This window comes from Apus apus, chromosome 24 (assembly GCF_020740795.1).
Source record: "Apus apus isolate bApuApu2 chromosome 24, bApuApu2.pri.cur, whole genome shotgun sequence".
NCBI classification, from domain to species: Eukaryota; Metazoa; Chordata; class Aves; order Apodiformes; family Apodidae; genus Apus; species Apus apus.
In genome coordinates, this window is record NC_067305.1 from 2,545,388 (window position 1) to 2,571,873 (window position 26,486).

General features: G+C 55.6%; 1 protein-coding gene across 3 annotated transcripts in view; it reads left to right on the forward strand.

Annotated features, from left to right (window-relative positions):
* The window catches only part of ADAMTS10 (ADAM metallopeptidase with thrombospondin type 1 motif 10), a 54,875-nt gene that overhangs the window by 24,308 nt on the left and 4,081 nt on the right, over positions 1 to 26,486 (forward strand). For 2 of the 3 annotated variants that reach the window (XM_051639727.1, XM_051639726.1), the window contains 18 exons: positions 248 to 407; positions 2,838 to 3,055; positions 4,230 to 4,313; positions 4,598 to 4,743; positions 5,359 to 5,402; positions 6,553 to 6,658; positions 6,818 to 6,964; positions 8,842 to 8,983; positions 12,029 to 12,136; positions 14,887 to 15,032; positions 15,834 to 15,897; positions 16,718 to 16,820; positions 20,998 to 21,131; positions 21,968 to 22,091; positions 22,617 to 22,697; positions 23,998 to 24,161; positions 24,798 to 24,924; positions 25,875 to 26,004. In XM_051639727.1, the coding sequence (XP_051495687.1) occupies positions 248 to 407; positions 2,838 to 3,055; positions 4,230 to 4,313; positions 4,598 to 4,743; positions 5,359 to 5,402; positions 6,553 to 6,658; positions 6,818 to 6,964; positions 8,842 to 8,983; positions 12,029 to 12,136; positions 14,887 to 15,032; positions 15,834 to 15,897; positions 16,718 to 16,820; positions 20,998 to 21,131; positions 21,968 to 22,091; positions 22,617 to 22,697; positions 23,998 to 24,161; positions 24,798 to 24,924; positions 25,875 to 26,004 (2,228 nt within the window). The remainder of the gene's footprint in view (positions 1 to 247; positions 408 to 2,837; positions 3,056 to 4,229; positions 4,314 to 4,597; positions 4,744 to 5,358; positions 5,403 to 6,552; positions 6,659 to 6,817; positions 6,965 to 8,841; positions 8,984 to 12,028; positions 12,137 to 14,886; positions 15,033 to 15,833; positions 15,898 to 16,717; positions 16,821 to 20,997; positions 21,132 to 21,967; positions 22,092 to 22,616; positions 22,698 to 23,997; positions 24,162 to 24,797; positions 24,925 to 25,874; positions 26,005 to 26,486) is intronic. The other variant, XM_051639728.1, reaches the window with a different exon arrangement.

The following is a 26,486-nucleotide window of genomic DNA, read 5'->3' on the forward strand; positions in this document are numbered from 1 at the left end:
TTTCCAGAGCACTTCAGTGAACACAGATGTGCCAAGGCATCCACGACCATCTGGCTTGGTTTTCTCTGGTTTCTTGAGTTCAGTCTTTGTGAGTAAACGGCGGATTCTGTCACATTCTCACCAGGGTTTGTCAGGCCCCAGAAATCCAGTGGTTAATCACCACAGAGCTCGTTAGGAGATGCCACTGGTGTGTCCCCCAGTTCTCTCTCAACCCCTTTTGTTGCCTTCTGTCTCTTTCCTTCTGCAGCACGGGGTGATTGTGGCAGATGAGGAGGAATATTTCATTGAGCCCCTGAGCCCAGGAGCCAACGTCAGCGCGGGGGGCGAGGGCAAGGGCAGCCCCCACGTCGTCTACAAGCGATCGTCGCTCCAGTACCCACACATGGATGCAGCCTGTGGAGTGCTAGGTACCCAAACTGCCACGTTTCCCCCTCTGCTCTGCTCCTGTGAGACCCCACCTGCAGCACTGTGTCCAGTTCTGCAGCCCCCAACACAAGGAGGACATGGAGCTCCTGGAGAGAATCCAGAGGAGGCCACAGAGATGATCCAAAGGCTGGAGCAGCTCTGCTCTGGAGCCAGGCTGGGAGAGTTGGGGTGTTCAGCCTGGAGAAGAGAAGGCTCCAGGGAGACCTTAGAGCACCTTCCAGTGCCTGAAGGGGCTCCAGGAAAGCTGGGGAGGGGCTTGGGACAAGGGCAGGGAGGGAGAGGACAAGGGGGGATGGATGAAAACTGGCAGAGGGAGATTGAGGTGAGACATGAGGAGGGAATTCTGGAGTGTGAGGGTGGTGAGAGCCTGGCCCAGGTTGCCCAGGGAAGCTGTGGCTGCCCCATCCCTGGCAGTGTTGAAGGGCAGGTTGGATGGGGCTTGGGGCAGCCTGGGCTGGTGGGAGGTGTCCTTGCCCATGGCAAGGGAGTGGGGTGGATCTAAATAATCTTTATGGTCCCTTCCAACCCAAACCATTCTAGGATTATGATTACTAATACCCACCAGCACATCCTCACTCCATCCCAGTGCAGGCTGGGAAAGGCCTGGTAGACCAGGCTTTGAAGATCCACACTATATGGCAAAAAAACAAATTTATCTCCTGCCTTCGAGAAAGCTTTCTGGATTTAGTTTTACCCATGTTAAGGATTTCTGGTGGCCTGGTCTTTGGAAAGTTCTCCTACTCCCTTCTTCCCAGCAGGGCTTTTAAATTTGTAAATAGAGCATGGAACAGAAGAGAAAAACACTGCCTCTTATTGTTCTTAAGAAAAATCCTCCCAGATTTGGACAATTTACACGGTATTGAGCAATCATAGCTTGTGCATGCTCAGCAGAGACTTGTCTTTGGGTTTTAGGCACTGAAGGTTGTGTCCACGTTGAGTCATTTCCACACTGACTGGACTTTGAGTTCGTAAAGGACTCACACGGGTCTGCCCTGGCCTTTCCCCAGGTGCCTGTGCAGTCAGACTGTGTCCCACAGCCCAGCTGAAGTCCCCAGCCCTTGGGAAGTGTCTCCACCTACCCAAAAAGTTGCAGGCATACAGGGTGCTGCTCCCTCTTTCCCTGAGGATGAGAGGAGACGCCAGCCCTGGGGAGGGGCCAGCTTGTGTTTTATGCATTGGAGTTTGTAGGTTCAGAAGCAGAGCTGGTCCCCTTGCTCCTGGAAGGTTTGTTTGTCATCTCAGGGTGTTTATCCAGTGTCCCAGTGGTGACACTTGATCAGATGAGGAGTCACTGCTGGAAGGGATGGAGCCTCTGGAGACAGCAGGACACTGCCAGCCTGCTCTGAGCAGGCTCTGAGTGTCCCCAGCCCTGCCAGCATCTCTGGAGACCACTTGTGCTTCCCTGGCCCAGCTCCCAAAGTCAGGTTAGACAGAGCACCAGCAGGCTCCCCTTCTGCTGACTCCCCCTCTGCTGACTCTTTACCACATTCCCCAGCTTCCAGGTGACAGTTACCCTGTTCCTAACTGCTTCTTGGAAAGCAAAGACCACGCAGCGAGAGCCACAGGCCAGATATGGCTCAGAAAAACCACAGCTCAGATGGCCCCAGCAAAGCCACCCTGTCCCCTTGCCCCATGGGCTGACCTGCCCCGCATGGATGAGCCCCAAGCACCCCTGTGAGCTCCCTCTGATCAGCCAGAGGGGTCAGAGCTGGCAGGCTGTGGTCTGCCCATCTTCCCTGTCTGGATGTTTGCTGATCCAGCATTAGAGCAGAGGAGAGGGGGTTCAGCCATCTCTCCTGCCCCGTGGTGGCCTCCAGGCCATGGGTTTGGACCTGATGGCCCTGCTGGGGACATCTCTAAGTTGGGTCAGTAGCACTTGAACCTTCAAGCAAAGTCCTGCAAACCTGCTGCTTCTGCTTTGGAGGCTGCAGCCATTTCTGTGGAGGAAAAGCAAAGTCCTAAATTCAGGTCCTGTCAGGAAAAGGAGAGGGGAAATGATCTGCAATGGCTTTGTTTTCATATTATGTCTGTGTAGTTTGTGAATCCACAGCTCTTCCCTGTGACAGAGGCAGTGGGATGTGTGAGGTCTGGGCTGGAGAGCAGGCAGGAGCACAGGGACAGCCCTGGGCTGCAGTAAGAAGAGCTCAGCAGATCCTGCTGATGGCAGTGGGGACATCTGCTGGGTCTGCACATGGTGCATAAAGACCCTCACAGAATCACAGAATGTCCCTGGCTGGAAGAGACCTCCGAGATCATCCAGTCCAGCCTCAGACCTAACACCACAAGCTCACCACTAACCCATGTCCCTGAGCACCAGGTCCACGCGCCCCTTCCTCCCCTGAAGCCAGGCTCACACTGCTCACCTCCGTGCTGCTGGACCTCAACAGAAGATTCTCTTTTCCCCCCCTCAGATGAGAAGCCCTGGAAGGGGAGGCACTGGTGGCTGAGGACACTGAAACCCTCTCCTCTGAAGCCATCAGGCAACCACAGCCAGCGTGGGCAGCTGCCCCTGAAGAGGTCGGTCAGCACCGAGCGCTACGTGGAGACCCTGGTGGTGGCTGACAAGATGATGGTGGGCTACCACGGGCGGCGGGACATCGAGCAGTACATCCTGGCCATCATGAATATTGTAAGTGTTATAACCACAGCACGACCCCTGGGGGAACCCAGAGAGCAAAGAGGGAAGCAGTCCTGTTTGTCACCCCGCCTGCCTGGATTGGGCAGAGGGTCTCATGTGCTGTTGCTGCTCGGAAGGCAAGAGGGTTGGGAACACAGTGAGGAAAGCAGATCTGTTCCAGGGTGGGAATGGCTTCTCCTCATGCCCAGAGCAAGACTTTTGGATCAAAAATCCTGACCAGCTGCTGCTCCTGAGCAGTGATACCCTGCAGGGACTCGGTTGTAGAGGGCAGCTCTGTAGGAGAGGTAAACTCTGACCACGCTGCAGCCCAGATCTGGACTGGGGGAACAAAGCCCTTTCTTTGAGCAGCATCTCTCATCTCAAATTAGCATTGCAAATAGGGCCTGCCAAGCTGAGAAACACATGGGAAAGCACAAGGACACTGAGCTCTCACGCTTGGGGGCTGCTCAGCCTGAGGGGTAGGGAGGAATTCCCCTGTTTCCCCCACACCCACTGCCCATGCCTCAGGGTTACTGTGGAGGAGCTTCCTCAGCACCATCAGATGTGGGTCATTGCTGGCAGCAGGATACCAGCCTAGATGCATTAACAGCCTGAATTGGCCTTGCTGAACCCTCCTGTGAGGTGAGACAGGCTTGGAAGTTATCCATCAAACCACTGAAAGCCCCTCTGTGATGGTTCTTTGTCCTGTCCTCTGCAGGATCTCTTTTCCTGGCTTGCTCTGTTTGCATTTCTGAAGCAGATGCCAGCTTTTCAAACAATACTGTTTCCAAGTGTTTCATCTGCTGTACAACACCCATGGTGTGGTGGCAGATTGCTGTGTGGTTCCCTGCCCCTGGGCAGCCAGCAAAGCTTCATCCCCGTGGCTGCCTCATGACAGGACCATGGGGCTTCCCCACCTGAGCTCCAGGCATGGAGCAGGTGCTGTGGGATGGTGGCTTCACTGCTCCAGTCTCCCCAGGAGGAGACACTGAGGCCTGAACACATTTTATAAGGCTCTGCAATCCAAGTGGTAGGGAGTCCCAAACATGTCTCTGCTTTCTGAAAGGTTCAGACCCTGACAAAGCAGCCCTGAGTGCCCAGCACGTCCCAGCTCGCCCAACTGCACCATCACTCAGCCAGGGAGCTCATTTTTAAGACTTGTCTTTTCTTGTTTCTTGGAGGTCAGGTTGCCAAACTTTTCCAGGACTCGAGTCTGGGCAATATTGTCAATATCCTGGTGACTCGGCTGATTCTCCTCACTGAGGATCAGGTAAGTCGGGCTTTGCTGAGTCACTTCCATCATGTGTCTGCACCTCCTGGGTGTCACCCCAGGAGGTCCCCCAGTGCAGTTTGGGATTCTGAGGACTGTTGCTTTGATAAGGTGATTTTAGGGAACTTTAAGTCTCTTCAGTCCCTCTAAAGTCTCACTTGCCCATGAAAAGCAAGAAGTGGGGACACCTGGGCTGGTGTCAGTGTCCTGCTGGCACAGGAATAGGTGGTGCCTTCAAATCAGAGCTTTCCTGGGAAGACACTCTCCTGTTGCTTCCATTCCAGCCCACACTGGAGATTAACCACCATGCTGGGAAATCCCTGGACAGCTTCTGCAAGTGGCAGAAATCCATCGTGAACAGGAATGGCAACGGGAACGCCATCCCGGAGAACGGCATAGCCAACCATGACACTGCAGTGCTCATCACCAGGTAAGGCTGAGCCTGCCCCTGGCAGCCCTGTCCCCACAGGGGGTGGTCCTCTGTGCAGGTGTCCTCTGTCTCTGTCCAAGTGGCTCATCCACTTGGATTTTTTTCTCTTGCAGGGAGTGTCAAACCAAAGCCTCCTCCAAAGGCTTTCATGGTATTTGCTCAAAACAAAGCAACAAATGTTTTTCACTTACTTGGTTTCCTGCTGGGGTTGAGAGGTTTGGACACCTCAGAGAGCACCAGGGAGCCAAAGGGACAGAAGGCATCACCAGGAACATGTTACACTTAACCCATTGTGTGCTGTCACCTTCCTCCCTCTTTCCTGTGAGGGTGACAGAGCCCTGGGACAGGCTGCCCAGAGAGGTGGTGGAGTCTCCTTCTCTGGAGACTTTCAAGACCCACCTGGATGTGTTCCTGTGTGACCTGCCCCAGGGGATCCTGCTCAAGCAGGGGGGTTGCACTAGGTGATCTCCAGAGATCCCTTCCCACCCCTGCCACTGATGACTCTACGATTCTATGAAGTGCTGTGGATGTGAACTCCTCAGTAAAATGGAGATGCCCCATTTTGGAGCCGCCACAGCCGCACGTGTTCCTAACGCCGCTTTCTCTCCTTCGCAGATACGACATTTGCATCTACAAGAACAAGCCCTGTGGCACGTTGGGTAGGTTGGATTTGGATGCCCCTTCCCAGCCCTTCTCACCAGCACACGTGTCTTTGGGAGCGTGGCAAGGGCAGGTTGTGCCAGCCCCCTTTCCCAGGGAGCAGCCAAAGGGAAGAGCCAGGAGCAGCCTGGTGCTTTCCAGCCCTCTGCACTGACTTCTGTAAACACTCCAGGCAGCAACCCGGAGGACAGATGGGCTCTGGAACACTTCTCCCTTATATCCCTGGGTCAGGTCCAGCCTGATGATTAAGAACCACTTGCATCTAGGGCTGGTCCACAGCCTAGTGGAGTATTCCTGGCTTAGCAGAGAGCAAGAAGACTGTTTTGTGATGACTATAAAGGGAGTTCTTTATTTAACCTGCGAGACGCAGACGGAGCCTGCAGCTCTCTGGCTGGAGCTCCTAATTTGTCTTGCCCTGGTCTAGACTAAGCAGTCAAGGAGGGATTTATGCTCTGAATCACTGCAGTTGAAAAGGAAAAGTTGGTGGATCTCTGACCTGATGTGGCTGCAGATGAGGTTCTTGGGAGGGAGCTTGAGGCAGGAGGTGCCATAATGGCTCAGTTCCTTCATTTGACAGTCTCTTCCTTCCTGGCCTGATGCAGCAGGCACGGCCTGTGGTGGTGGGACAGTGCTTGGGCAGAGGGTAGGGGGAACCTGCTGCCATGATTCAGGGGGGTTTTCTGCATGATCAGGCCCTCCAGATGGAGTCAGGTTGGCTGCCTGATCATGGCAGGTGTCAGCCAGAGCCAGGCAGGGATGGATCTTGGCTTTCTCAGTTGTCCAGGCTGCTCTGACCAAGTTTGGATGTTCAAGTGCTCATGCAGCTGGTCTCAGATTCTCCTGCCAGCAGTGCCAGCATTGTGGCAAGGACTGCTCCCCCTCTGCACACAGTCTGGGTATGAAATTCAGAGGATTTTGACCCGTTCTTAGCATTTCTGAACCTATTACTGTTAACTTAGTTGGCAGCGCTGAGTGACCACGTGCCCTGGGTCCCTCCCAAAGCCCAGTGAGAAGAAACTTTTTATGGACAGCAGGCTATACTCAGTGTTAGTGAGTGTGCAGGGCATCTGTTAGTCCCCAGATGCCACCTGTGTCCCCTGCAGGTGCTTTGTGCTGACCCAGTGTGACAGCTCTGTCTGGCTTCCCTAGGCCTGGCTCCCGTGGGCGGGATGTGCGAGCGGGAACGAAGCTGCAGCATCAACGAGGACATTGGCCTGGCCACGGCCTTCACCATTGCCCATGAGATTGGCCACACGTGAGTACTGTGCCAGAAGAGCCCCTGGGAGAGGCCATCACAGGGAGGGGGACCCCTCTTGGTTTGTTCCTGAGAAATCCTTCCATCCTGTGGATGACCCAGATGTGCTGAAAACGCAGCAGCTGATCGTCTCTCTCTTGCCTTGGTGATGCTCTCTAGGTTTGGCATGAATCACGATGGGGTTGGCAACAGCTGTGGCTCCCGTGGGCAGGAGACAGCCAAGCTCATGGCTGCTCACATCACCATGAAGACCAACCCATTCGTGTGGTCCACGTGCAGCAGGGATTACATCACCAGCTTCCTGGAGTAAGGAATCCATCTCACCTTGCCCTTCCTTCTGCCTCTCAACCAGTAAACACCTCCAGCCTCTCACAGTCACTTGTGAGGAGTGGGTAAAGCCAAAGAAATGACCCCAAAACACATGGCTCATCCACCTTCTGTCCTGTCTCCCAGCACCTCATCCTATCCCAAGAGGCATGTGCTTTCCTTCCTTCCTTTAGATGTTCCCATGGCTTGTTTGCCTGCTGAAGATACTGACCCCATTTACCACACAGCTGTGAGAACTTAATTTAGGTTCTCCACTTCCAGAAACTTCACAAATTAAGTCAAGAGGTCCTGGAGGCATTTGGATGTTTCTGAAGTTCAGCCAGGAATTGCTGAGAGGGGTTGGGGAAGGAGGACCTGGAGTCTAGGTCTGCATGGTGTCTGCAGCTTCTCCAGACACTGAGGAGTTTTCAGGTGTGAACAAGCAACATAGGACAAAGGTTTTGGTGGTGCCTTTCCAAAGCACCTTTAGGCTTCAGGAGAAGGGATTTAGGCTCTTAAATCCCAAAGTTTTGATATTGTCATCTTGCCTGAGTCACAACTCTGCAGCCTGAAAGAGCTTCTCGACCAGGGTTCAGGCAGTCCCCAGGGATTTGTCACGAAATGAAGGTGTTCAGATTGGCCTTCTCCAGGGTTCCTGCTGGTCCCCCCACCAGAGCGTGGCCCTGGGAGCCTCTCTTGGGCCAGGATCATGGTGTGCTCCAGACCCTGGGATTTGGGGCTGGGGGCGTGGTGACAGGGATTTAGGGAGAAATCAGGGAGCAGCAAGGGATGGGCAGGGAAAGGCTTGTTTCTTGGACCTTCCCACGAAGCTCTGACATGCAGAAGGATGGGCTGGGAGAGCAGGGCTCTCCATGCCCCCCACCTCCATGTGCTCTCAGCTGGGACCCTGCAGCCATGGGGTGGAGAGCAGCCCACACACCAGCCTCCACGCAGCTGCCTGCTGACCCCACACCCCCCCTTGGGACAGCCAAACCCTCAGATGAAAACTTCTGGAGTTACCTAGGAGCCAGCACGTGCTTCCCAGCCCTGAGGGCACAGGTAGAAAGACCTCAGGACACTTCCTCAGCCGTGGTTTTGCCCAGAAGAGCCCAGCAGAGTTATCCCCCCACCACGCAGCCGAGTGTGCAAGAGCTCAGCCCCACGCTGCTGGTCCTGCACCACCACTGTGACTAGTGTGAGGAACATCTGTCATGCCCATGAACAGGCTCTCACAGATCCTGCAGCCAAGCACAGGTTATTCACACTCTGGCAAGAATGGGTGACCTAAACAAGCAGGCACACCCACAGTCAGGTGAATAACAGTTTATATTCCCTATTCCCAAAGCTCCCTCCCCTGTTTCCCCCCTGGCTGGGCACTCCAGGGTTTACAGCCCATCTGATGCTTCTAATGACCCTATAAGTTTCCTGCCCCTGTTCACACATTCCATTCTAGCAGGTCACTTTGTACCTTTTAAGGTAAAATTTTGACCTTTCTTACCCCCTTGGCTGCCTTCCCAATTAGCAAAATGACCTATATCTACTGGTACCATCCTGCTCCTAGGAGCAAGGTAGAAGTGGCTTCGTTGGGTCTGATCTTGGGCCATAAATCCTTCCCCATGTTCAGATCCCCCAGATGGAGCCCAATTCAGTCCCTCAGTTTCTTGGGCCATAAACCACTCCTGGTGTCCTTGGAATGTGCAGATATCTCACTTACCTCAAACAAACTATATATTCCTAACACTAGAGTGTATATATATATCTATATATGAACCAAACCTGACACTACGTTTCTAACACTAGAATGCAAAATCAACACTACGTTTCATTTCTAACACTAGGAGCCTTTCTGAGCTCTGATTCTCATCTCTTGTTTCCAGCTCCGGGATGGGATTGTGCCTGAACAATGCTCCTCCCAAGCAAGACTTCATCTACCCAACGGTGGCTCCCGGCCAAGCCTACGATGCAGACGAGCAGTGCCGCTTCCAGTACGGAGTTAAATCTCGCCAGTGTAAATACGGGGTAGAGAGCCTTCCTGCTTTACTATCGGTTCCCAGGGGGTGGAGGAGGTCCCCAGGGGGCTGGAGGAGGATCCCAGGGGGTGGAGAATTCGGGCTACAAGGGGAAAGGGGCCCTTCCTCTGCTGCTCATGTCTCTTTGTTGTCCCGCTTCAAGCGGCACTGGCAGTTCCCTGTCAGCTTTCTGCCTTGTGTCCCTGTGAGATGACAGAGGAGGTTGTTCCCCATCCACAAAGGTTGAGCCCAGCTCAGTTTTGGCCAGACTAGTCCCATGGAAGGAGATCTCTTGCCTCTGCTTGATGCCTTGGCAGCTGCTGGTCCCCAAGGGTTGCAGCTGAGAGGCAAACTGCAGTCCCCTCACCCCGACTCCCCTCTCAGCAGGGCTTTGTACACAAACATGATTTTCATGATCTGTACTAGAAGTCATGATGCTGCCTCCACAAATGAGGAGGAGAAACATCTTTCTTCCAGGGAAGGTGGGTCAATGTGCTGTAGGTATGTCTGAGGGACAGCTGCCCACCTAAGCCTCCTCTGCCATCGCGCTGCCACCCCCTGAGCTTTGAATCCAGGAAATCTCTGAAAGGAAAGGTTGTTCCAGGAGAACAGTCTTCCTGGATCAGACATCAAACCTGATGTTTCTTGTTGCTGACTTACTGAGTGTTGCCAACCACCTGAGCATAGTGGTGAGGGGGAAGCATCTGCACTGAAGGGCTAATTGAGCTCCTAAATGTGTCCACTTTGCTCTAGAGCAAGCAGAGGAGCCAGCATGAGGTGCAGGGGCAACTGTGTTGTCTGATGGACACACACATGTGTGTACCCCCCCCCAGGGCCAAGCCCTGGAAAGCTGTGAAGGAGGAACCATTAAATCAGGGTTTAGTTTCTCTTGCACCCATGTAAACACAAGCCCAACGCTGCCATTGAAGTGACCTGATGTGAACCAGCTTATCCCTCTGAGTGTTCCTCTGTTTAGTATTCATCTCTTCAGTGTGGTTAAACACTAAACCACCTCCTGGTGCTCTCCCCAGCTCATTTTGGTACACAAAGGGCAAAGTTTGGCTCTCCTTGGTCCAGTGCTGTCTTTCAACATGGCCTGAGAACCCAGAGCCAGCTGGAGATGGGACAGATGCAGTGTCACAGGGTGCCCAGAGCAGCAAAGGATCTGGGTCTGAATAATGTGGTGGATCTGATGCCAGGTGCTACCAACTGGGGTCCCTGCTCCTCAGCTGAGGCACTAGAATGGAAACTTTCCACGTTTACATGCCTGTTTCCCAGCTAATTTTTAACTTAGGCAGGCACTTCCTGTATATATACAAGGATAACAAAAGCACAAGATGTCCTTGTGATGACCCTTCTAGCCCAGCCTGTCTTGCCTGTGGTTTGGGAGAAACCCAGGAGGCATCAGGGCTCAAGTGTGTGCAGATAAATCTGGGTAAATGTGGAAGTCCATCCATCCTGTGCCCCAGATAATCAAACCCCAGGGTGATGGTGAAAGCACAGCAGCATCCCTCCTTCCCTCCCTCCCTCCCTCCCTCCTTGCCTCCTTTCTTCTCTCTCTCCCTCTTGGTACCAGCCTAGAGGATTCCCAGTCATTTAATCAGTTGGTCTGGTGGGGGTGTCAGGTACTGTCCAGAGCCCAGACCTTGGGGGACAGAGGAATACCCTGCTGGAAGGCTGAGCACTGGAACAGGCTGCCCAGGAGGTGGTGGAGTCACCATCCCTGGGGGTATTAAAGAAACATGCAGATGTGGCACTTCAGGGCATGCTCTGGTGGGCATGGGGAGGGAGGTTCAGGGTTGTATGTTGGTTTTGTGGGGTGTGTGGTTGTGGTTTTGTGGGTTTTCCTTTTTTTCCCCCCCCTGAATGGTGAGTTGGAGTCTCTGATCTCAGAGGTCTTTTCCAATCATGTTGATCCTGTGGTGAACAGGCTGAGACCTGATTGGGAAACTCAACTCTGGATTGTAGGTGTTGCTTTGCAGTTGCAGGTGTTGAAGTCCAGCCTGGTTGATTAGTGGTAGAGCAGGGTCAAAGAACCTGGACTTTCTGATGTAGCAGCTCTGACAACTTTGCAGAATCTCTTTGGCGGACCTGACTTCTGGGTGGGTTGTGGAACAGCCAAGGGAAGCTTTTTGTTTGCTAATCTTCTGAGAGGTCAGGAGGGGCTGAAGCTCAGGAGACCTCCTGGAAAGAGGTCTGGAGTCCTCAGCCCAGTATCACTCAGTGGACCCAACTGGCAGAGACAGAGAGAAGAAGTGCTCTGAGAGCACTGAGTGCTTCTGGAGCTGCTCAGGGGCTTGCTCAGGATCTGGCATCATTTTGATTATTCTGAAAATGGGTCTAAATCTCCCAGAGGAGTCTTCTCTTTAGGACTGAGGCTGGCTGGAGATTCCCAGTACACAAGGTAGTCACACATGACCTGCACTGCCTTCCTGTGGCAGGGGGTGACAGATGGGCCATGTTGATGCTCCCAGGGAGTCCCAGCTTCCCACAGAGTCAGATCCAGATCCACGAGGTAGATCTGGACCCAGATGGCACAGGGATGCTAATGGCAGGTGCTAGGAATGGGTCCTTGTGCTTGGCCTCCACTGCATAGACCCAAAAGAGAGAACATCCCTCAGCCCTGGGGCAGAGATCAGGTGGAGCACAGTGGGATGAGCTCAACTCACTGGGATGCCCAAGGAGAGGTGTCCTCTGTGGCACAAAGCCCAGGTCTGGCTGCACAGGGGGACTGGGGAGGTGGCTCTGGCACCTGAGAGCAGTGACACCTCCAATCCAGAGAACCTCAGCCCCAGGAGGAGTGCCTGGGCTTAGTCCAGAGAAAGGGATGAGCTGTCAGTGACCTGCAGCTGCCTACACCTTGCAAGATTGGATCTCATTTTCCCCCCACCACGCTGAGGACACTCCTGGCCCTGTGTCCCAGCTGGTGCTTCTCGAGCACACCAGCGTGTTGCTGCCCCAGCCTCACGGGCAAATCCTAATCTTGCCTTTGTTTCTTTCTCTCTTTCTTCCTCCCTCCCTCCCCCTTTCTCCCCCAACACCTCCCTCTTTCCAGGAAGTCTGCAGTGAGTTATGGTGTCTGAGCAAAAGCAACCGCTGCATAACCAACAGCATCCCTGCTGCCGAGGGGACCATCTGCCAAACCAACACCATTGAGAAGGGGGTAAGGAAGCCCAGGGCACCAGAGGAAGTTGACAGTGAGTGGTTGAATCCCTCTTCCAGCAATAACCAGGATTGTTGTTTGCCTTGGTGGGCGTGGAGTTGATTTAAGAGCACCCACTAGCCTGTCCTCCCTGGCTCCCAGAGCCTGGAGCTACCCCAGCCTCCCACCAGCACAGGGAGAGGCTGGGATGTGCCCAGGTACCCCGGGGCAGGATGTGAAGTCCCTGCTCCAGTCAGCTTCTTGGTCTCACCTAGGAGGCACAGGAAGGTCACCTCAAGCAGTGCCACATGCTTTAGATGAACATCTTGTTCTGCTGAGCTCTCCTGGCCATCCTGAGAAAAGTTATTTTTGCCCCAGTTTCCCCAGCAGGGACAACGGGTTTGCAACATGTTTTCAGAGGAACTGGTGAGAAACTGCCTTGCCAGGCTAGATATGATGAAACCTTCAGTTTTCAGACTCGGCTGAGAGAAGAGGATGGGAATTTTGGATTTTTCATTATTTTTTTTGCAAACAGGTGTCTTAGTTCTGCTGGGAATTAGATTGGAAAGGAGCAGACAGCTCCTGGGGCAGAACATCCCTGCTGCTGAAGATCCACCATGTACAGTGGCATTTTTTTTCTGCTAGCCATCTTTTTTACCAGCTTTTCCCACTTTCAAATATCTCTTTTCCCCCCACTCACTAGTTGTTTAACCAGGGTTCTTCAAAAAGTCCTCAGTGAAGTGACAAGCAGTTGCAGTCCCCAGGACTCATGGGAACTGTTCCCAGTGAAGATACTGGCTCAGTTGGAATCCCCAGTTACCTTCCCATCCTTCTGTTTATCCTTTTGTATTAATTCTGAAGTGACTTGATATCCTTGGGTGAAAGAAGATCCACCTTTGTATGAAGTTTCTGCACCTCAACCAGCTGGAGCTCCTGGCTGGTGGCTCCTCTGCTCTGCCACCCCCCTGAGGAAGCAGTGGAGGGGGAAGACTGATCCAGGCTCTGTGGGGTGATGGCTGTGCCCACATTCCAGGCTTCTGCTTGTTTTCTTCTCCCAAATTATCTCTTCCCTTTTCCCTTTCCCCTTTCCCTTTTCCCTTTTCCCTTTCCCCCCTCCCTTTTCTCCCCTCCCTTTTCCCCTTTCCCCCTTTTTCCCCTCCCCCCTTTTCGCCTTTCCCCATCTTCCCCCTTCCCCCCTTCTCCCTTTCCCCTTTCTCCTTTCCCCCTTCCTCCTTTCCTTCCCTTTTCCCTGATCCCCTGTGGCTGTTGTGGCTTCACCTGTTTTACCCCAAGTACCCACAGGTGGGGCCTCCATCTGGTGGCAGTTTCTGCTGCCTTAGGGGTGACCCCAGCGGGGTCACTGTCCTGCTGGCTCCTTCCCTGCTTGTTTTTGTTTTCTGTTCTCTCTCTTTTTTTTTCCCTCTTTCTAAATTCCCATTCATCAAGCACTTGTCACACAGGTTATGGCTACCACAGCCTGTGGGGATGCCTTTCCTTAAGGATCCTCCCTCCTCACATGTCCCAGCTGGTCAGGCAGTCGGCGTGTGTCCATGTGTCCTGCAGGACAGGGAGCCAGGATCTGCTCCAGGCCAAGGGCAGAGCCCATCCCTGATGCTCTCAGGAGTTCTGAGGGCATGGGGCGGGGGGGGTTGCAGGGGCTGGTTGGGCTCCTGGACCCAGATCAGCAGCCCCAGTTCCTCCAGTCAGGAGCATCAGCTGGGCCAGCAGAGCATCCCCTTGGCAGGGGTTGGGACCTTGGGAAGGGCGCTAGGGTGCCAGGAGGTGGCTGGCTCAGTGTCCATGGCTCATTTTTCCCTGCCAGCTGTGCTGCCCGTGGCCAGCCTGGCTCAGAAGGAGCTGGGAGAGGCTGTGCCAGCAGCTCCAGGGTGGGTTTTCAGCCCCTGGAAGGAGCATACAGCAGTTTCTTCCTTCCTGGGATTATCTCAGCCCCCGAGGCTGAGCGTCCGGCTCCGTGCCCAGAGAGCGGCAGCTCTGGCACAGCCCTGCTCCTTGCATCACTGCTGACCCCAGGGGGTGCAGGAGCCTTTCCAGGTCTGAGGGAAATCTTTCACAGGCAAGTTTCCCTGAGCATCTGTCACCCAATGGAACAGGGACAGGAGGGTTCTTTATGGATCCTTGGCAGGACAATGACACAACAACGTTGCTGTTACAATCCAAACTTGATTTTCAGCAGGACCCTTTGCTGGTTGCAGCATTTTAACACATTCATGACAGCTTGAGCTCCCAGTAGACATTAAAAACTCACTCTATCCTGGGAGGTGGAGGTGTCTGTGTTCCCCAGGGATCCTGGCCCTGCCACCCAGGAGCAGCAGCAGCTCCAGTCCAAGTGCCACCTGGGTCTCACTGTTGCTGAGTTCTCACGTGTCCCTGTTTGCAACATGTCACTCTGATTGACCAGGTGCCCAGGACCCCTTTAGAGGAGAAGTGGGGACGTGACCCAGTTGCCCTGTGGCCCCACAGGGTGGTGACCTGGGAGCTGGGAGTGGGGGCACTGGTCCCAGCATCCCTGCGAACCCTGAGCGCACAGCGTGTGCGAATGGTGACAGTGTGACTCTCAGGAGGGGGTGTCTGGGGAGCAGTGGGTGTCCTCTGCAGTGGAGGACTTGTCTCCAAGGCCAGCACAGCTGCCAGCTCATGTCTCACAGGATCAAACCAGCTCTGAACTGGCAGCCATGGCCCACGGAGGCTGGGGAGCCCTCTGGGAGGAGGAGACCCGTGCTCAGGGTATTGAAAGCTCTCTCTTTCCACAGTGGTGCTACAAGAGGGAGTGTGTCCCCTTCGGCACCCGGCCGGAGGGTGTGGATGGTGCCTGGGGAGCCTGGTCATCCTGGGGGGAGTGCAGCAGGACCTGTGGTGGAGGTGTGTCCTCATCCCTGCGCCACTGCGACAGCCCACGGTAGGTGTGCGTGGCACGTGTCCGGTGCCCAGGAGGGTCTGTCACACAAACCCCTTGCCCTGCTGCCACAGCAGCTCAGTGCTCTTGCTTCTCTGTCGGACCTGCAGCCACAGACCCAAAGCCACCTCTGCAGTTTGCACAGCTGAGCCTATGGGGGTCTGCAGGGTTTGTACCCCTGTGCACACCGGTGAGGCTGCACCTCGGGTACTGTGTTCAGTGCTGGGCCCACCACTACAAGATGAGGTGTTGGAGCATGTCACCAAGCTGGTGAGGGGTCTAGAGAACAAGTCCTGAGAGAACTGGGATTGTTTAGTTTGGAGGCTGAAGGGAGACCTCATTGCTCTCTATAAGTACCTGGAAGGAGGTTGTAGTGAGGTGGGTGCTGGTCCCTTCTCCCAAGCTAATAACAACAGGACCAGAAGAAATGGTCTGAACTTGTGTCAAGGGAGGTTTATACTGGGTATTAGGAAGAATTTCTTCACCCAAAGGGCAGTCAGGCCCTGGAACAGGCTGCCCAGGGAGGTGGTGGAGTCACCATCCCTGGAGGTGTTCCTAAAACGAGTGGACATGGCACTTCAGGACATGCTCCAGGTGTTTAATTTCTGGGTTGATGGTTGGACTCGGAGATCTCAGAGATCTTTTCCAGCCCCGAGGATTCTGCGTAACGGCCCCCCAGGCAGGACCTGCCCTTGCAGCAGAGCAGGGTTGGGAAGAGCTGGGGGTGTTCCTGAGTAAAACTGGGGCAGCCAGCAGGGCTCGGTGCCCTCAGCTGGTTGTCCCACCTCGTTCCTGGCTTGGCAGGCCCACCATTGGAGGGAAGTACTGCCTGGGCGAGCGGAAGCGCTACCGGTCCTGCAACACCGACGTGAGTCCGGCCGCGCTCGGGGAGGGCAGCAGCTCTGGGCTCCAGGGCTTTGCTGGCTGTGGGGGGGGGTGGGGATGAGCCCTCTCCACACTCAGGTGGAGATCCACAAGGATTCGGGGTGTTACGTGGAGCTGTGGGACCCCCGGGAGGAAGGGGCTGGGCGGGGGGAGCCTGGGGTGCTGGCGGAGCGGGGAATGAAGCGGGGTGATGTATGGGGGGGGGTGGTACATATCTGAAGGGCTTCAGCCTGAAGAAGGGGCCCAAAAAGATCACGAGGCAAAGGAGGAGAAATCGGAGGCTTCCAGCACTGACATGGCAGCGATTGCCTCAAAGTGCAGGCCTGGCCAGGTCAGAGCAGCTCAGAAAATGCCATGGAGCAGCCTGCTTCCCAGGGCTGGGGGTTACACCTCCAGGGGAGCAGAGAAACGTGAGCTGTGGGGAGGCTCAGTCAAGCTTTGGACCTGGGAAATGGTAGTTCTAACACCCACAGGCTGGCAGTGAGGAAAATAGATGGTCTCTGCTGCTTCCCTTGGGCTTTGCACCTGCTTTTTAAATCATTGCTGGCAAGAGCAAGTGCTGCATCTGCAGCCAGGCCAGCTGGGGCCCAAGAGCTCCTGCCTTTAGTCTTCAGAGTGTCCAGCTTTGCAGGAAGGGTGCTCCTGCTAGGCTGTAGCAGTGTCCAGTTGTCCAGGGACGTGTCCATCACCTGGAAGGGCTGGTGCTGGTTGCAGCTGGGAGCCCTGCAGCAGCTCCTGCCCTTCCAGCAGCTGAGGCAGGCTGCTCCCCCCCCAACACCCTGACCCTGGCTGTGTGGCTGCAGGACTGTCCACCAGGCTCCCAGGACTTCCGAGAGCTGCAGTGTGCTGAGTTTGACAATGTCCCCTTCCGAGGGAAGTACTACACCTGGAAAACCTACCGTGGAGGTGAGTGCTGGGGCTGGGCTGAGCATCATCCCTCTGCTCAGGCAGAACTGGAGCAGGGCTGGGCAGGGCTTTGCTCTCCCCCATTTCTCTGCAGGGACAGGTCTCATGGTCCAAGTGGGCAATTAGTCACTATCTCCACTAGTCCAGGTCCCCAGGCTGCCCACTGTGTGTTCCTGGGATGTGCTGCCTCCCCCTTGGATCAACGTGCATCCCCCCCAGGCAGCTGCCCCCAACTGTCCTGCTGTGACAGTGACCCTGTCCTGGGTCACTCACCCTGAGCATTGCCCTTCCCACTTCATTGCTCTGCCAGAAACAAATTCCAGCAGCCCTGGGGCTGTTCAGCTTCTCAAGTCTGTTTCCTTAACTGCTGCAGGAGCAAAGAGGAGGACAGAGAAGGGAATGGAGTTATTAGTGTCTAGTACTTGATGGGGAGCAAACAGGGCAGCCCCCCCTGCACAGGCAGGTGAAGCTTCCAGCTCCTCCAAGGTGGAAGGGATGTGAGCTGGTGGATCCTCCAAGGAGCTCCTCCCTCCTCTTCCCCAGTCCTGTGTCCTGCAGAAGTGTCCAGTGAGGAGAGGGGGCAGGAGAGGGGGCAGAAGGAGCCTCTGGGGCAGAAATCTCTTCATGACGAGAGAGAACAGCGCGTCTCCTTCGTGGAGTTAATGAACTTGACTGGGGAAATCCTTCACAGCTGTGTAAATAAGCTCCACCTCCCAGCGTGGAGCAGATGTGCTGAGCCTGCAGGGGATGGATCAATGAAAATGTAATAAAATTGCAAAGCAGCAAGTGACACAAAGACCCCAATGAATTCCAAGGTGGAAGGCAGCCCCGCAGGCTGGACCTGCCCTCACTTGGATCTCACTCTGCCCCCAGCATGGCCCAGTGGTTGGAGTCCAGGGGATGGTTGGCCAGTTGAACATCAGCCCTTGAATCTGGCCTTGACAGGGATTTTTGCTTTGGCTTTAAAAAAAAAAAAACAAAACAAAAACAAACCCTTCCTCTCTCTGTCCTTCAGCTTCTTCTGCCATAAAACCAGGTGATGGAAGCTGTCCCAGGATTGTGGGCACACTCATGTCTTGAAGGGATCTGGGAGTTCCCTGTCCCAGCTCTCCAGGTTGGCTGTGGGTAATGGTGCTGTGATGTTTAGCAGGTGTGTGTTGTTCAGTCAAAGGTGTCACTCTGTGGGGGCCAAGGTAGGGAAACTGAGGCATGTTGACATGAGTAGAGAGTTGCTGGAAGCTGCAGCTCCTCAGCACACTCTGGGAACCAAGCCCCTGGCCAGGATAGCACCCATCTCCCAGCTCTGGAGAAATCATGGGTGCTGACACCTGCCTGGGACTTGTCAGTGAGTGATTCCTGCTGGGATTAGCAGGAGCAGCTCCTCCTGGCATGGGCTGTGCACACTGGTCCCTCAGAGCAGCTGGGACCATGGGGGTGAGAAGGTGTCATCACTGTTCCCTCCCCACCTACAAACTTCTTTGCGGGGGTCTGGGGGCTCTGGAAGGACTGGGGAGACCTGGGGCTTATAAGAAAGATGGAGAGAGACTTTTTACCAGGGCCTGTAGTGACAGAGCAAGAGGCAACAGCCTTAAACTGAAAGAGGGTGGGTTTAGAGTGGACATAAGGAGGAAAGGGTGTGCAATGAGGGTGGTGAGAGGCTGGAACGGGGTGTCCAGAGAAGCTGTAGGTTCCCCATCCCTGGAAGTGTTCAAGGCCAGGTTGGATGGGGCTTGGAAGGTCCCTTCCAACCCAAACCCTTCTGTGATTCTGCATCTGTGACTTCAGCAAGGTGCTTTGCCCTCAGGACCTGTTTTCCCCCAGCAACCCCTGTGCCAGCAGGGTCCATTTACCCCAGCATCAGGGAGCTGGTGAGGGTTGACTGTTGTCTCCCTCCTCCCCTCCTGGGTTCCTCCGGTGGTGCCCAGACAACTTTGGGGTGGTGGGTGTCAGTCCCTCCCTCCCCACAGCCCCCCAGCACCCCTCCTTCTTGGCTGCCCTGTCCCTGGCCAGCCTGCCCTCCAGCTGAGAGCTCCTCAGGTTGCTTTTGGGTACCTGTCCCTGTCCTGGGAGCTGTTCCCCTGCTCAGTTCAGCCACTGCCTTGGGCTCTGCACCCTTGGGCCACCTCCTTGCCAAAGGGTGCCCTGGCCCAGGGGTGTCTGTGCTGTTTGCCCATCAGTCACCAACCCTTGGGGAAATATCCCAGGACTGGAACACCCCTACCCAGAAGACAAGGAATACCCCACTGGCTTGGATGTGATCCCACAGGGAATTTGGGAATGGAAGGAGCCACCTGCTGAAAGCCTGACTCTGGGTCACTGGCAAGTTGAGGTGGAGTTTTGCTCGGGGCTGGTAAACAGTGTTTTCCTGGTGGGATTTGTGCTGGACCTGGAGCCCAAAGCCTGGATCACAGGACACAGCCCCAGCAAGAATCGCTGGGCTCAGCCCTTCCCAGCTCACCAGTCAGCAGATACCTCGTGGAATGTGCCCTTAATTGTTTGTTTGTTTTGCTTTATTCGCTTAGTTATTCATTTTCCTCTTGGCTGATGCAGGAGCCAAGGGAGAGCAGAGCAGCTCGCAGGGCTGGGGGAGGGCTGGGGATGGGGGGGGGACTTGCAGAAAACAGGAGATTGCTCATCAGTTGTCATGTGCTTTAACTCCTGATGGGATCAGGGCAGGGGGAACAAAACATCCTCTGAGGCACCGTGTAGCCAACTGAAAATAGTCTGTTCTCTTGTAATAGCTGTATTAAACTGAGAGAGGGGAGATTTAGGTTAGATGTTAGGAAGAAATTCTTCACTCTTAAGGGTGGTGAGGAACTGGAATGGGTTGCCCAGGGTGTTTTAGGGGTCATGCCTGTGCTGTCCCCCCTGGTGGCCCTGGAGCTCCCTTCCCAGGCAGGGCAGAGCCCAGGTTGCTGTGGAGGGGGTTGGCTCTGCAGATGGAGGATTGATTGAGCTCCTCTAGGGGCTTGCCCAGGCATCCACAGCATGCCCCCAAGCTGCTGAATTCCCCTCTCGTGTCTCCTCCTGTTCCTCCCTCTCCTGGCTTTGCTCTTTCTTCCCCTCAGCTATGTTTGGGTGCTCCCAGGCCCAGCTGGGCCACCCTCCCCTCCATCTGCCCCTTTGATGTTCTTGTTGAGCTGCAAGTTTTGCAGGATTTCTTTGCTCCCAACCAAGGTGCTTCCCAGCTCTGGCACACTCAAGGCTGTTGCTGCTGCCTGGTGCCTACAGGAGCAAACTGCCACAGCTCAGATATGCATCTCTGCCATGTTCCTGCAGGCTGTTGGGTCTTCTTGGGATCATAGAATGGTTTGGATTGGAAGGGACCTAGTTCCAACCCCCCTGCATGGGCAGGGACACCTCCCACCAGCCCAGGTTGCTCCAAGCCCCATCCAACCTGCCCTTCAGCACTGCCAGGGAGGGGGATGCTCACTAAAGGCAGCAGGTGCCACAATCTGCACCAGTGTTTGATAAAACACAATGACAAGAGGCAATGACTGCTCTGGGGTCTCCTTCCATAACCATCCCACATCCAGATATCCACCCTCTCTTCCCCAGATAGAGCTTTGGCAGGGGGAGTTGGGAAGCAGGTATTTCAGCTGTAACTTGAGCATCCTTCCCCATCATCCTTGTGCTGCTGTTGGTGTCTTTGCTGTGAAAAACTCAGTGTCCACCAGCCTTGAGCAGAAAGAAATGGTTGCTCTGGCCTAGTAACTGGTCTAGGAAGTGAAAACCTTGGTTGCCTTGGTCTAGAACCCTTGGACAAGATGCTTGAGAGCTGCTCCCTCAGTTTCTCTGTGTGTAAAATGGGCACAAGGTTCTTGACAGCCCTGGTAAAGTGTCAGGAGACCCAGAAGTGACTGACACCAGAGAGGAACAAGTCAGTTGTTCCCTTCCCCATCACATAGAGCAGGTGTTTCCCAGGCTGTGTAGAAGGGATTGTGTCTCACCACCATCAGTGTCTGGTTCAAGGGTGTTGACTCTGATCAATAAGGAGGGTCCCTGGGTCCCTCCATGGGTCCCTTCACTCAGCAGGGACACCCGCTCCGGGCCCGGAGCTGTGCGGGATGCAGGCGTGGGGAGGCTGAGGGCAAGGCAGCCCTTATCCAGCTCTGGTTCTCCACATCTTTCCTCTCTCTCCTTGGTGGCATCTGTTGAACCTCTGCTTCTTCCTCAGGGGGTGTGAAAGCCTGTTCCCTCAACTGCCTGGCCGAGGGCTTCAACTTCTACACGGAGCGAGCAGCAGCCGTGGTGGACGGGACGCCGTGCCGGCAGGACTCCAACGACATCTGTGTCAACGGGGAGTGCAAGGTGCTCTGGGGGCTGGGACAAGCTGGGGAGGGGGGGAAAGCAAGGGCAGACCCCCAGGAAGGAGAGCACTGCCCTCCCTCTGGCCCCAGGGACACGGGCATCCCTCTGCCCAGCACCCTGCAGGAGCAGGAGCGCACCCACCTCTGGGCTCTGCTCTCGGTGCACTGGCTGCCACGTTGGTCTGTGTTAGAGACCCCCAGATGGGTCTCTGCTTTCACACCCTGGGCAGCCCCAGACACTTGGTATTTCCCTTGAAATGGGATCTGGAGGGCTATAAAAGTTTAATTCTAAGGAAGCACTGTGGGAGTGGTGACTGTTCCCCAGCAGGCAGACTGGCTCCCTCTCTGTCTGTCTTCCTTCCTGTGTCTCTGGGATCCTTTTGTCTCTGAGGGGCTGAATGTGCTGTGGAACAAAAAGGGGGGTTGCAGCCACAGCCCTGCTGGTGACCCTCCTGGTGACCCTCCTGGTAGCCCACCTGCTGTGGCAGAGGGCAGAGCTTCAGATGAGCTCACTGTCGCGATGCTGATGCTGAGGGACATGGCTCTCCTTGGGCTGCCACAGCTCCACCAGCTCCACTCAGCACCCTGCCCTCTGCCTTGCCCCCTGGCCCAGGATTTCTGCCTTGGAAAGAGAGAGAGAGAGACCCCGAGGGCTGTCCCTGGAGACGGGTGGCAGAAGGATGGGGCTGGGCAGAGGTGAGGTTGTTGAGAGCTGCACGATGTGATGGAGCAGTGAGGTGGAGCCCAGGGGTGGGTTCCCTGGGGTGCTGCAGGTCAGGTGTGGGGAAGACCAGGCCCCCACCAGGATGGCTAACTCTCTGCTGCTCCTTCCTCCAGCATGTGGGCTGTGACCGTGTCCTGGGCTCTGACTCCAAGGAGGACAAGTGTCGTGTGTGTGGGGGAGATGGCAGCTCCTGTGAGACCATCGAGGGCGTCTTCAACCAGTCCCTGCCGGAGGGAGGTAGGGAGCAAGCACAGCATCACCCACCCTCCAGTCCTTCCTCAACTTCACCTGCCCCTGGGGACACACAGGACAGGCAGGGACGTATCCCAGAGAAACACCCCAAAGGGAACAACTGGGTGGCAAGCAGGGAGCAAATCCCTCCTGTTGGCTGACCAAGCTGTGCCCCAGCCACCGCTGGCACCCAGCTCCTTGAGAGAGGCCCAAGCCCCTTCCTCCCTGGCTCAGGCTGCTCTCAAGGCAGGCTGTGGAGATGCCCGTGGAGATCCCAGCCCCACAGAACCTCCCCAGCACGGCCAGTCCCATCACCAGAGGCTGCACTGCAAAGCAATTGAGGTCCTGTCCTGGCAGGACATGGTGCTTTTTCCTTTCAGTTGCAGCAAGGGCTGCAGAAGCACCTCTGAGCTGCCAGCATCTCAGTTGGTGTTTAACCCACGGATGACAGGGTGGGACACGATCCCACCCAGCCCAGGGTAGACTTGGCTCTAGGCTCCGAGGCTGAACATCACCTGGGTTGTCTCACAGGTTATGAGGAGGTGATCCAGATTCCCAAGGGCTCCGTCCACATCGACATCCGGGAGCTGAACCTCTCCATCAACTACCTAGGTGAGATGGGCTGGGCATGCTGGAATCCCAGGCACACACCCCTTCCTCTGCCTGGGGTCAGCAGGGCCTGGGAAAGGCCCAGCAAGGAAAACCTCCCACTGCAGCAGAGGATGGGCTTGGGGATCCCAGCTTGGGCTTGGGAGAAGGGAAGGCAGCAGGACCTGCTGGCAGGGCAGGGTGGCCCAGGCCAGTGTGACCCATGTCAACGTGTCCCACAGAGCCCCTGCCTGGCTGTGGTGCTGCCTCTGTCCTGCACTCACTGGTGGGCAGCCTGACCCTGAGCAAACCCCACACCTGGCATTCCTGGCCCTGCCTGGGGCTCCTTGGCATTCCCCCCTCTGCCAGCATGTTGGGCTGGGGATTAAAAATAGACCTGCTCACAGTTTCCTTGGCCTTAATTTTCCAGCCAGACTCTGGCTCATTTTTACAACGGGCTTTTTTCTTTCCTGTTGTCTTCTCTTTCTGTCCTCCAAGAGATGGGCAGTGGTGACAGAGGGGTGGGCAGGGGGGCTCAGTGCTGATCTGGTGCCTCCACAGCAGCTCTCTGGGAGCAAGACCATGTCTAGATGCCATCACTGGTGGGAGGTTGCAGCATCCCTCCAGGCCAGCTCCCTTTGTTGGGTTCAGAGGTGCCAACACCCCTCCCTGCCCAGCCCACGTGCACCAGGGGCTGCTCCTGTCTCTCCAGACTGGATTTCTGTGCACAGCCCAAGCTTGTGTCGCTATCAACTGCTGCCACTGGTCTCTCCCACTGTCCCTGCGCCCCGGAGGGAACATTCCTCATCCTTATCAGTACCCACAGCACCATGGCAATGAGGTCACTGGCAGCAGGGAGGGCCGGGGTGACCGTGTCGATGGCAGAGAGCAAGCAGGGAGAGCGTGGGAATGAGATGAGCCGATCCCCCTCTAGTGACTCGCTTGGGCAACCACAGCTGAGCTCCCAGGGACCAGCCTCCTCCAGTAGCCCCAGCAGCCAAGACCCAGTTTGCACAGCTGAATTGGAGCCCGGCTTCAATGGCCACGGCTTGTCACACTGCCAGGTGGCCCCATCCCCACCCCAGGCAGCCGGGCAAGCTCCCCAAGCACATCCAGCCCCGATGGGCAGGCTGAGCCAGGACAATGGGCACATTGATCCCACATCTGCTGGTGACTCTGTGTGATCCTGACCCAGGCACCTGCTCTTTTTCCCCCACCTCTCCCTTCCCTGCAGAATGAGGCTGATGATGGTCACCCTGAGAAGCACCTGGCCAAAGCTGGTGCCTTCAGCCTCTCTGCTAACCCTGGTTCCCCCTCCTTGCAGCTCTGAGAGGGGAGAGTGGTGACTATTTCATCAATGGGAAGCTCTCCATCGACCCTCCGCGCCGCTTCGACATTGCAGGCACCACCTTCCACTACCAGAGATCCCCAGAGGAGCCTGAGTCCCTGGAAGCCTTGGGACCCACCAACATCACCCTCTTTGTCATGGTTGGTAACGTGGTTCCTTCATACCCTCACCTGGTATGGGCCTGGGCTGGGCTAAAGAGACCTTGCTGTGACTACATGGGAATTGGAGCTCAGCAGCTTCTGTCCTTGCTGTCTGGAGTAATGGGGCACAGAGACCAGAGGTAAATTGGGCTACATTTCTTTTCTCCAAAAGGGTTATCAGGCAGTGGAACAGGCTGCCCAGGGCAGTTTTGGAGTCACCATCCCTGGAGGGATTTCAGAGTCACACAGGCATAGCGCTCAGGGATATGGTTTAGTTAAGGACTTGTCAGTGTTAGGTTAATGGTTGGACTCGATGATCTGGAAGGTCTTTTCCAACCAAGGTGATTCTGTGAAAAATCCTCAGGTCTCCCTCCCCAGCCTGCCAGGCTTTGGATGAGTCAATCTCTAAGTGCACAGGAGCATGTTCTCCGTCCATGTCACCTCCATGGCTGCACCTCTGCCATCACTGGTGGCTGCCATGGCAATGCTGGAAGGGACTGGAAAGGGAAGGAGGGGGTAGGGGGTGGGAAGATTTCAGCTGTGCTGGATTTTAGAGGTTGTGGGACACCATCCTGATGGTCAGGACCATGCTGGACTTGGGTGGCACTGATGCCTGGGTGGTCCCTTCCTCCACAGGTCCTGGTGCGCACGGAGCTGCAGGGGATCCGCTACAAGTTCAACGCGCCCGTCGGCAGGGACACCTCCAACCAGTATTCCTGGCACTACACCCCATGGACCAAATGCTCAGTGCTGTGTGCAGGGGGTGAGGTTTGACCCCATCTGGGCTGGGGGGACACTCCTGTCTGCACTCCTGTGGCTCCCACACACTGGGCCAAGTGAGGCCACGCACAGACGTGAGCGCCTGCTTTGCTGTAGAGTTCTCAGGCTTCTAGATGTTCCCACCCTGCACTGAGCCATGTGCAAGGTAGTGTTGGCCCAGCATGATCTTGTGGGCAGAACATCAGGGCAAAGAACCTGAGTGCTGTTTTTTTGGCTGAACCACACGTGTAGGTGGTGGAGGTGATGGAAGGTGGTATGAAAGGCTTGAAATTCATTTACCTGGGTGATGCAGGACAGGTTTGCTGGTTGCAACGGCCCCTCTGGCCTCCAGCTCTACCTGTCTGTGAACTGAAACACTGCTGAAGCTTCCATGAATCCCTTGGGCTGGTTCCCATGGGGATTGACAGAAAGGTTGTGCCATGTCTGGTGGCTCTGGAGAACCTGGCTGCAAGTGTCTGAGCTGGTGTTGAGAAGAAGAAAGAGGCAGTTTCAAAAGCAAGACTTAATAATGTTCCCTGCTTAAAGCTAAGGGCCCTGACCTGGTCCTGAGTGCTAGGCCTTGACAAAGTGTTGCCCCTCTTGTTCCAGCCATTCCCCCCAGTGCTGCACGGACAGTGTCACAAGACCAGGGCTAGAACAGGTTTCTGTGAGGAGAAGGGATGTCAGGAATGCTTTGATCCTCCATGCACTGCACATTCTGCCAGGTCCTGTCCTGGCTGGTGAACCTTCACCCCATCCATTTTTTCCTGAAGATGTTAGAGGCAAAGGAAGCCTTGGATATGAATAGAGGGGCTTGACAAGGAGCAGTGACAAGTGACTGCCCTGTCGTGTTGCCCACAGGGGAGCAGAGCCACGGAGCTCGTACCTGCATCCTGGCTCAGCTCTAGCTCAGCATCCTCCTCTCTTTCCACCCTTCCCTCTTTCTCTTGGCAGGAAACCAGATCCAGTCTGTGGTCTGCAGGAAACTTTCTGATGGCTCAACTGTCCCCAACCATTTCTGCAGCCCTGAAACCAAAATGCCAGAGAGACAGAGGCCGTGCAACTCCGAACCGTGCCCCCCGGTGTGAGTAGCTTGGAGCAGATCAAGGGAGCCTGTGTGGAAAAGGGTGGAGGAGGGTGAAATTCCCCCCTCTCTGCCATTCCCAAGTTGGAGTCCCCTGCCACAGTACCCAGGGGTGACACTGCCTGGCTGGGGCAGCTCTGGTAGGGAGGAGGGGACAGTTTCCTCCTCTGTGCCCCATCATGACCATGGTACAGCCACAACCTGCCCAGCCCAAGTGCCTTGCTGGGCAAAGGGGCAGCAGGGGGAGCAGAAACGTGTCTCCAGAGCAGTGCTCTGAGCTCGAGGCTGCCCCAGCCCACCTTGGTGAGAGACATGCTGAGCACCTGGTGTGTGGGCCAAGGATGGTCTCTGTAGCGTGGCCTCCTCCCTGTGCTGCTTGCACATCTAGTCTTTTGGTGCAGAGTCCCTCAGAACCTGTCCCAGCCCCTGGGCCTTGTCCCTCTCTTGAAGGGAAAAGGGAGCTGTGGAGGAACTCTGTGGTT